Source organism: Manis pentadactyla, chromosome 4 (genome assembly GCF_030020395.1).
Source record: "Manis pentadactyla isolate mManPen7 chromosome 4, mManPen7.hap1, whole genome shotgun sequence".
Classification (NCBI taxonomy): Eukaryota; Metazoa; Chordata; class Mammalia; order Pholidota; family Manidae; genus Manis; species Manis pentadactyla.
Genome location: NC_080022.1, coordinates 137,683,058 through 137,693,153, shown reverse-complemented (window position 1 = coordinate 137,693,153; position 10,096 = coordinate 137,683,058). Strand labels below are relative to the sequence as shown.

Sequence of the window (10,096 nt, the reverse complement as noted above, 5' to 3'; positions counted from 1 at the left end):
ATGCTAATAAGGCAAAGGGGATTAAATGGATAGTTTCCTTAAAGATTACACACCACCACCCAAGGTCAGGTGGAAATTATAAGTAATGTAGTGGTGTAGTCAGATCACTCCGGTTGAATAAATGTCAGAACAAAAGCAAGGAGTTGTTCAATTTTCTATATTTGAACATCTCATTAGAGTCTGTGTCATTCAAAGATGTATTGGGTAGCAGAAAGGTGACATTTAAGGTCTCTCACGGAAAGCCAAGCCCTTAATTATCTGATGGAGGTTAATGTGGTTACGGGAGAGGGAAGCCCGGGTGTAACAGGGGATAATGGATTATGCTAAGGGCTGCTCTTACTGGGTGAACCTGTGGAGTGGTCCATCCCACCAGCACGGCTGGCCACTTTTCCTGACTTGTTGATTCCCTACCAGGCTGAATGTGGGGACTAGGACAGTTCTCCTGGGTATAAAGAAGTTATGCAATATGGCCACAGTTGTAGGGGAGGAGACTGAAGGCAGAAAGCCTTCAACAAGGATGTAGGCAGGAGCCCAGCCAGCCTGCAATCTGGAGAAACACTGCTGAGATTGCCCAAGTCTGTGATGTGGCTCTGGGCAGGCCCTCCGTGCAGCAACAGAGTGGGCTGTGAGGAACTGAGGCAGCAGGGGAGATTCTCAGCTGGAGTGTGGGAGGCAGCTACAAAAATGGTGCCCAAAGGTCCCACCTTCTGGCATTCATACCCTAGTATAATACCCTCCCCCGGGGTGTGGCCTGGACCTAATGAACTGCTTCTAACGAATGTAATATAGTAAAAGTGATGGGACATGACTTACTAGAATAGGTTATACAAAACTGTGACTTCCATCTTGTTTACACTCTCCCTTCTTTCTCATCCTGATGGAGCAAGCCACCATGCTTAGAGATACCTTATAGAACTGAGGTCCTCAGTCCAACAGCTCATTGAATTCTGCCAGTGATGATGTGAGCAAGCTTGGAAATGAGTTCTCTCCCAGTTGAGCCTTCAGATGAGATGCAGCCTGGGTCAACTTCTTGGTTGCAGCCTCATGAGAGGCCTTGAGCTGGAGGACCCAGTTAAGCTGTGCTTGGATTTCTGACCCACAGAAACTCTGAGTTAACAAATAGTTGTTTAAAGATGTGATTTTAAGTTATGCCTGTTATTACTTGATGATAAATAACTAATATAGTGAGCTTTAGACTCCATGATGCTGCTGAGGGGTAGAGGGCTCCAAACTGGATGAGGTCTTAGACAAATCTTATTTAAAACTTTAATGTTTTTTATGAATTAATTAAGATTAAGAGAGGGGAAGACATTTGTCTAAGGTCACATAGCAGGTAAACTACACTTCCAGAATAGAATTCAGGTCTTCTCAGTGCCAACCAGCAGGTTTTTGTGATGCCCTAGGTCATCTGAGAGCATCAAACCTCTGGTTGTCATGTCCAAGGATCTGCTTCTCATTATGGTAGATTAAACAAGCACTTCTGTAGTTTTTTCCCTCCCTGAAATAAATCTATACAATAACATAGCTATGCTTGAAAACAAGGAGACCTAGAGTGCACCAAAATTTAACAGACTCTGGAAGATAGCAAATAGGAAGATAAGAAGCAACTCATCACCAAGGACATGGCTGAGCATGGTTCTCAGAAATGCAGATGTTTTCCACTGAGAGTTGGTGGGATTGGTGAGCAGGAAGTAGCCTAGGAGTAATTAACGGGATCATTAGTTAAGATATCAAACCTGGGACTGTCAGGATGGTTGATTTCTGCACAATTCTCCTCTCTTTTCATCAATGCACAATCACCAAAATTTTGAGGAAAATTTCAACCATGAAAGAAAAAGCAAAATTGACAAATGGAAAAACTCACACCCAAGGAAACAGAGTTAATAGGGCCATCCGTAGAGAACATTTACATAAGCACATTTAATATCCTCAGAGAGCTATGAAGGGGTATCAACCATGAAACAAGTTCAGATTGTTATAAAAATCAATTAGAGGTCTCAGGAATAAAAAACATAATTCTAGAAATCAACAGGTGGGTTAAAGAGAAGAATGCATGCAATGAAGAGAAAATTATAATCTTTGACTATCAAAGTGGAGAATTTTCCCAGAACCCAGCACAATGGGATTGAAAGATGGAAAGTATGGGAAAAGAGCTGAGATGTGGAAACTGGATTCTCAAGTTCCAAAGTCAATGTGAAAGAATACCTGAATGAGGGATTAGAGAGCAAAAGAGGTGGCAATAATCAAATAAAAATGGTTAATAATGTCTTGAAATTGAAGAAAGAAGTCTAAATATTCAAAGACCCACTGTGTGCTGAGAAAGAAAAAAATTTAAAGACTATACAGGTGATCAATATGAGTTGGTGGTGTTCATAATGATTCTGTTAGTGTAAAGGCAGTAGAGTGGGAACATTAGCCCTGAACTAATGATATGGATATAACCTTATCTCCTTGGATGATACATTCAATGCAAGGTGGTCAGTGGTACTCTATAAACCACAAAGAATGTACAGACTTCAAGACTTTCTCCATATTGATGTCATGATAGACAGACCCAAAGATGGCCCCCAATGATCCCCAACTCCTGATGTTCATGTCTTTGTGTGATCCTCTATCTCTGAGTGTGAGTAGGGCATGTGACTTGTTTCTATACAGTAGAATGGGGCAAATGTGAAGGGATGGAATTTCTGTGTTTATGTGAGACTTTGTCTCACTCTCCTGCCAGCCATGAAGAAGCCGATAGCTGTGTTGTGAAATTCCTATGAGAGGCCTACATGCCAAGAATTGTGGATGAGCCTCAGTTCTATAACCACAAACAACTCTTCCAGTAATCTGAGAGAGCTGGGATATGGACACTTCCCCAGTTGAGCCATCAGATGAGAACACAGCCTGGTTAACACATTGATGGCAGTCCAGTGAGATTCTAAAACAGAGGACTCAGACTCCTGACCTACAGGAGCTGTGAGATAATATATGTGTGTTGGTTAAAGCTGCTCAGTTTGTTGTAATCTGTTAAAAAGCAATAGGAAACGAATCCAGGTGATCTCACCTTTGGTAAGCCCTGTGGTATAATTTGGATGGCTGAAAGCTGGGTAGGGAGGTGAGTAGCTATGCTTAGCACTACTGCTATCCCAGACTCCTATCAGACACAAACCCTGCTTCCAAAGTGGGAGTGGATCACTGCGTTATCTGGATGTGGTAGCTCTGACTGTGGGGGAAGAGAGTTATCCAAGTGAGTTGATGCCACAGTCCAAGTGACCAGACTCTGTCACTTGTAGTGGTCAGGATGGCTGGCATATGGTTCGAATGACCAGTTGTCTGTCAGCAGCTGGAATTCATACCTACCTACATGTACAGGTACTCATAAATGCACACACTACTGGGCTCAGGCCCACCGAAGACATTTGTGTATTAATATCTTGGAGGAGTAGGGCCCTTCTGCTGCCTGAGATGTTTGTGACTTAGGATGAAAACTCTGGACTCTTATCAGGTCAAGTTGTGGCACCTCTCGTTAGCTTCACTCCTTTGAAAAGGCCTGCTTCCTCTGAGCAGGTTTTAAAGTACTGGAGATATGTGATAAAATGGTTTTTAAAATTGAACTCATGTGCCCACCAAAAATATATTGGCAAAGAATTAGCAGTGATATTAATGGGGTCACTTCCAAACAAGCTGAATGTGCACACTTGCCTCATTTCCAGCAACGTCTTGAAGAGTTATAGGGATGCAGTGCAAGGGAAATCAGGTGGTTTCATGGAACAAGCCCACATCCTGGCCCTGGCCCCAACACCCGTTCTCACAGCATGACCTCATAGGAAACCTGTCCCCATTCTGTGACTGAACTTTTCTCAACTGTGAAATAAAGGGTTTAAATTTTGGGCAACTCGGTCTCAGAAACTGAATTTTTCTTTCCCTGAAGTGGAAATAATAGTGTCCACCTCACTGAGGCACATGTGGGATGACATCTATGGACCTTTGTGATGGGTAAGGACACTGTTTTCTGTTCCTGATCATCATGGGCCACCCCATCAAGCCACGTATCTGTCACTGCTAATGTCTAAACCTGAAGAGATATCTCAAGGACTGAAGACACCTTGGAAAGCATGTTTATGCTTATGCTTATAGCATCAATTGGAGTTATTTTTGTTGACTAGAAAGATTCTTCATTTAAATACAAGCAATTATGTTGTTATTTACAGTAGATCTGTTCATATTTCCCATGGCAGGGATGCAGATTTCTGCAATGTTTTTGCACAGTAGGTCTCAGGAAGAGCTAATATATATCTTCCATCACAAAAGGGAGTGCTAAGGACAAATGTACTCACATTAATTTTCTGGGATCCTTGGCTTTCTCTACATACTGTCTAGACCTCCATCCTGGCATCCAGTATTATAGTCAGACTTTCCAAGGGGAGTTTGAAGATATGGGTCATATATGACTCCCTTTGCCCCTCTAATTTCTTAGCAGTGCTTAGCAGGGTTGAAGAGGGAAGGACAGAGGAGGGGAGCTCCCAGTGGCATCATCCTACCTCTCCTCCAGGGGCAGCAATTCTGCTTGGCCCCAAGCTTGCATGTCCAACTCAGCAAAACCAAAGCTGTATGGCTAATCATACCTCCTCCTCAGAAGGCAGTTTACTACCATCAGCTGTTATTCAAACATGTCCCTCAAAGGGGGGTCTCACCCTTAGTCCAAATAGCTTATCAATGTACTCCTTCCAATACCATGTCTAATTCTCTGTGAAAGGAGTTATGATAAGCACAACAGGACCATGCTTTTACACTCTTTACAGATTGGTTATCCCAGTATTCTCATCTGTCAAGTAGAGATTATAACAGAGCATTGGTTAAACCATCACACAATTGATGGTTTGGGCTGGGCAATCAAGAGGAATTATTTTCTAAGGATATATGAGTGACCTCACCATGTACGGATGTACTGAGTTAAAAATACTACTTATCCTGGCTGACTGAACACAGCCTCCTATTGAGCATTTCACACCTAGCCCCATTCCTATAAAAAGCAGCTTCCCTAATCCTACCAGTTCATATTGGTCTGAGTTTCAGTCTTTATCCACATCAGCCATAGACACAGATACTGCCAGAGCCCCAGGGCCTCCAATCCAAGCCCTGCTCTGGGCTGTAAGAAGCAAAAACCCAAGTCAACCCAACTTAAACAATAAAGAAAATTTATTGGCTTATGTAACAAAACCACCCCGAGGTAGGGCCAATCACAGGCAGAGCTTGTTCTTAACAATGTCACCAAGGACCTGTTTTCCTTCTGCCTCCTGAATCTCTCTTCAGCGGTGTCAGCTTCATACTGAGAGTGGTTCCCCTCCATGGTCCCAGGAGGGCCATCATCAAGACCCAGGATTAATCTGCTTCCTCTCTCACATCCAGGGTGAATACACAGAGGCTCTACCCAGCATTCCCAGAAAAAGCCTTGAAATTCCCTCTGGCTGCATTGCCTTAGGTCACATGACCACCCCTGAACCAATCACTGTAGCCTGACAGATGGCTTAGCCCAGGTCATGCGTCCCACCCCTGGAAGTTGATGACAGAGTCAGTTACCAGATCATAAAGTTCCCAAACAGAAATCGGGGACTGCTGGGAAAGGAAATGGAGGACTAAACATTGGAGATGCAACCGACAGCCAACAGCATCCACCATACCTTTACTTTATGGATGGAACACTGGGACTAGAGAGGGAAACAGGCTTGTCCAAGATCACAGCCAAGAAGAGCTGGGACCACAACCCAGCCCTTCAATCTGCAGACCCTTTATAATTTACATTCTACTTCGGCCTTGATCAGGCCAACTCACCCAATACTGAATGGTGATCAAAATGGGTTCAGACCAATTTCTCCCTAAATCTGAACAAACCACTTTGGCGGTGTCACATTTCAAACACCTCCAATGAGTTTCCAGTCTGAAGAAAACAAACCTATGCCCCAAGAATTCTTGCAGCCACAAATGTCAACCCAGCACTTCCATCTCTCTTCGTGGGGTCCCCTAAGAACTAAGAAGCTCCTGCTACTTTGAAGGGGGGTGGAAATGCATTCTGGTATACAAACATTACTGCATATTCATGGACTCAAAATCTAATTTTAGCTGTGAGAGGCTTCATTTTAAGATGCTCACATAATGAAGCAACTTGCTTCCCAGGGTTTGGAAGCCTGTCTATTCTCTCTCATTTACACATCACTGGGTTTATCAGAATGTGTTTTAGTTTTTTAAAATTATACATTTTGGTTTTTCTAAATTGATCCACAACGGGAAATGAAATCCATGAAAATTACGTTTTAACACAGGTTTGTGTAACTCCACAGCCTTGCCAGTAAAGTTGGGGTCTATAGACAGTCGTGGTTTTGCTGTTCTGTTCTGATTGGCTCCTGATGCATCTGCAACATGTCTCCCCTACAGACCCGTTTTTCCTCCTTGGCTGGCTGGGACCGTTTCCTCTTTATGGAGAAGCTGAGAGCAACAGATGAGACCTCATTCAGAGAGAGACAAACGGACTTGCCCCAGAGGACAGACAGATCCGTCTCCCTGTGTTTCTGAGCTCTCCCACAGAGGCAGGCCTAGGGTGACGGCTGCCAACAACCAGCAGCAGAAGCAGGCCCTTCTACCTCTTGCTCATCCCACATCTGGGAGTACTAGCCAAGGGTCAGTGTCTGGCCAAGTTGTCTGATGTAGCGCAGCCTGGATGTACCCCGACCTCATGATTCTAGTCATCTGCATGCCTGGCCAAGGTGCCATCTGAGCAGGTGGCAGTCTGCTGGGAAGGAGAGGAAGTCTCTGGGTCCTGGGCACAGGGGACATCCTGAGCCACCCACCAGGAGGAGAGGACTGACCCCTACGGTGGGGTGGGAGGAGTCCATGCCCTGGCTGAGGACACAGTTGGTCCTCCACGGCCTCTGAGTCCTCTCCCCTGAAGATCATCTGGGAGGCCAGGAAGAGCGAGGACCTGAGCTGTGGAGCCCGTCTCAGGGGGAGGTCGCTTCCCTCTTCTCCACCTGCCAGTGCGGCTGCCTCCACTGAGACTCTAGGTCTGCTCGGGAATGTGGGTATCCCTTGGGCCCCTTCCATGGCAGGGTGGAAACTCCTGGTGGGCTCCTGGAGGGCTGCTGTGGGAGTTGGAACGGCCTGGGGGTCACTGTGGGTTTGGAGGAAACTCCAGAAGGACTTGGAGGCACCCAGGAGCACAGGTGCTCAGGCCCACTCACTGGCAAGGCCGAGGGCTAGGGAGGCTTCCCTCTGAGGAGGGGGTGGCCCTGCACGGCCCTCCAACCTGCCTGTCCTCACTAGGGGTGACCCTCAGCTCCTCATTGCTGACCAGGGGGTAGAGGATCTGAGCATTTGATGCCCACTTTTCCTAAACCCCTCACCCCATTATCTCTTCCCAGGGCAGCCTGGCTCAGATTGAGGGGAGGTCAGACCAAGGGGCCTGGAGGGGTTGCCCCAGAACTGGAGAAGCTGCAGAGGGGCTCAGGGCTGCCCAAGTTCAGGCCCACCCACCTTCCTCCCTCCCACAGGGGTCAGCGGGCAACCAAACTCCCCATGACCCTCCCTGTGTCTTGGCTGCCCTGTGCTGTGCATTCAGTCCACCCCCATGTCTAGACCTGAGCCCCCTGCTCCCCACAGCCTTATTCTTGTACCCAATACTGAAGGGTGACCTGAGAAGCTAATCAGCATCAGCACCTCTGCTCAGCCTGGATGAGAGCCATGCAGCCCCAGTGAGGCCCCGCTGCTGTCTCCAGCTTTGAGCTGACCCAAGGGCTGCTGTGGGAGTCCTTATAGTCGTGACTGTAAGGACAGTCCCCTTCTGGGTCCCCACCTCTGTCCTCACCTACCCACTCCTGTCCTTCCACTGACTCAGGGAGACACATATGCCCCCACACCCAATCAACCTGTTTTGTAAAACACTCCAGGGTTTTCCAGCCTCTGAGCCTTTGCACATGCTGTTCTCTCTGCTACAATTATCTGTCCCCTCTAACTTTGCTGGGAAGATTCCTACAGAGTCCTCATGACCCATGCAAAGGCACTGTGATGCATTCCCCGAAGACCCGAGGCACAAAGGCTGACCCCCCGTGAGCCTGCCCAGCGCACATGCCCCTGTGTTATTGGGTCTCTTACTCCCATTTGTGACAACCCTTCCTCTGCCCAGCAGGGGGTGGCAAGTGGGGCCTTTATTATCTGTCCTCTCCCCTCTCCCCAGGCCAGGACACAGTGGGCACCAGTGAGCATCCTGCCCCTTTTGTTGAGGAAACGGATGAACAAGTGGGAAAGATGTCAGCCTTGCAGAAATAGAGACAAAGGGTGTGGAAGAGGCCCGGTGACAGGAAGTGGTAGGTGAATAACAGGGAGACAGAGAGGCCTTGGCCACCAGGGTGGGGGGTCAGACAGAAGCTGCAACTACAGCCCCTTCCTCAGGGCTGTGCTGCTGGTCATGCAGCCCCCCTTCCTCATGACTCCAGGGCGGGACTCCACAGACTGCAGGCACCTACCTGTCAAGATGGGTGGGGTGACCGTACATTGAATCCCAAGACCCATCCCTCCTGGGTCTCCCCATGCCCACCAAGGCCCCTCCTGCTGGCGTAGGGGCCCCTCAGGTCTAGGGCTCCCCTGGGGGCCCACCCTCACCCTGTCTCACTGTCTTCTTTCCCTTACACCCTACTTCTGGGGCCTGGTGTGAATCCCTGGCTTCCCCAGGGGTCATTCAGGGAAGAGTCCAGGCAAGGAGGCCCCACTCTAAGGAGGGCTGACGTTGGAAGGGGGTAGGGGATACATAGCATTTGGGGCAGATCCTTAGGTCGGTGTGTGTCTGGGGACTCTGCACTGTCCACAGTGCCACCAGCCCATCTGCAGAGAAGGGAGAGGCAGCGCTTAAGTATTTGTGGTGCCTGACTGTCACACCACACACATTTACAGGACGTCAGACATGCAGTCAGGGCCCCAAGGCTCAGCAGCAACAGTCCGTGAGCCCTCCCCAAGCCAAGTCCTTGTGGCTCACAGCACTGATGCCCACACAGCCCAGCATCCTGGAGTCAGGAACCCTGACAAGCCAGTTTGCGCTGGGCTGGAAACAGGAAGCCTTGGGCCTCTGAGAACCCAGGGTGCAAATGGTGTCTGTGTGTAAGAAAGACGACAGACAGCCTCTGGGAGTGGATAACCTGCCATCTGTGTGTGACTGCATCTGCAAGTCTGGGAGGGGCTGGTGCACCCTGCGTGGTGGCTCGGGCAACTCCGAACGGGGGCTGTGAGCATACGATGGCATGTCTGAGCATGGCGAGGCCCATGTGCCCGTTTGTGTTCATCCTGTGACATCGTGTCTGCCTGGGTGGGCAAAGGGCTTGTGTCCGGGTCTCCCTGCGTGAGGCAGATAGCACCCAGCGGGCCTCCCTGCTGGCGGTGCAAGCGAGACGGCTGTGTAGCATCGGAGAGCAATGCAGCCCTACGGGGGCGGCCGGCACTCAGGAGGCGGGCAGAGACAGCCGGGGCCTATCATCTGGGCACATACTCCCTGGGCAGCCCAGCCCAGTTGTGGTCACGCAGGGCCTTGTCCACTGTCTGGATGTAGCCATCGATCAAGTCCTTCATCTCCGGGGTGAAGGGCTCGGCGTCGTGGGGGCGCCGACCATGCCGCCGGAAGCTGCCTTCCTTGTTGTTCTCCACGCAGAGCAGCCGCTCCTCGCTCACAGACACGTTGAGGAAGGCCACCATCTCCCGCAGCGTGGGCACCAGGCTGCGCCGCAGCTCCTCGTAGTGCACGACCAGCAGCCGCTTGCCGTACTTGAGCCAGTCCAGGACGTGCGAGGACCACCAGGACGCATAGCTGTGGACGAAGTCCGGCCACTCTGGGGAGGGGACACAAGGGACGTCCTGTGGGGGCCTGGCCTGGAAGGACTGCTGGCCCTTCTGGAGACTCAGAACAGGGAAGCAGCCAGGATTTTCCATGGCCCACTGCCCAGGGCTAACCTGCCCGAATCCCCCTCAGAGAAAGACCCTCTGGACACCCTGGGGTGAGCGAGGGTTCCCCTCAGTCTGGGCTCTGCAGAGTCCTGAGCCAGCCTGGGACGTATGACCTTGGGACTGTTTCCTT

The 10,096-nt window shown here is 49.4% G+C and overlaps 1 protein-coding gene across 5 annotated transcripts in view; it reads right to left on the bottom strand.

Annotated features, from left to right (window-relative positions):
• Positions 1-5,020: 5,020 nt before the first annotated feature.
• WSCD1 (WSC domain containing 1) overlaps positions 5,021-10,096 on the bottom strand; it is a 45,963-nt gene continuing 40,887 nt past the window's right edge. For all 5 annotated transcript variants that reach the window (XM_036895931.2, XM_036895929.2, XM_036895927.2 and 2 more), the window contains one exon: positions 5,021-9,851. In XM_036895931.2, the coding sequence (XP_036751826.2) occupies positions 9,499-9,851 (353 nt within the window). In that variant the 3' untranslated portion in view covers positions 5,021-9,498. The remainder of the gene's footprint in view (positions 9,852-10,096) is intronic.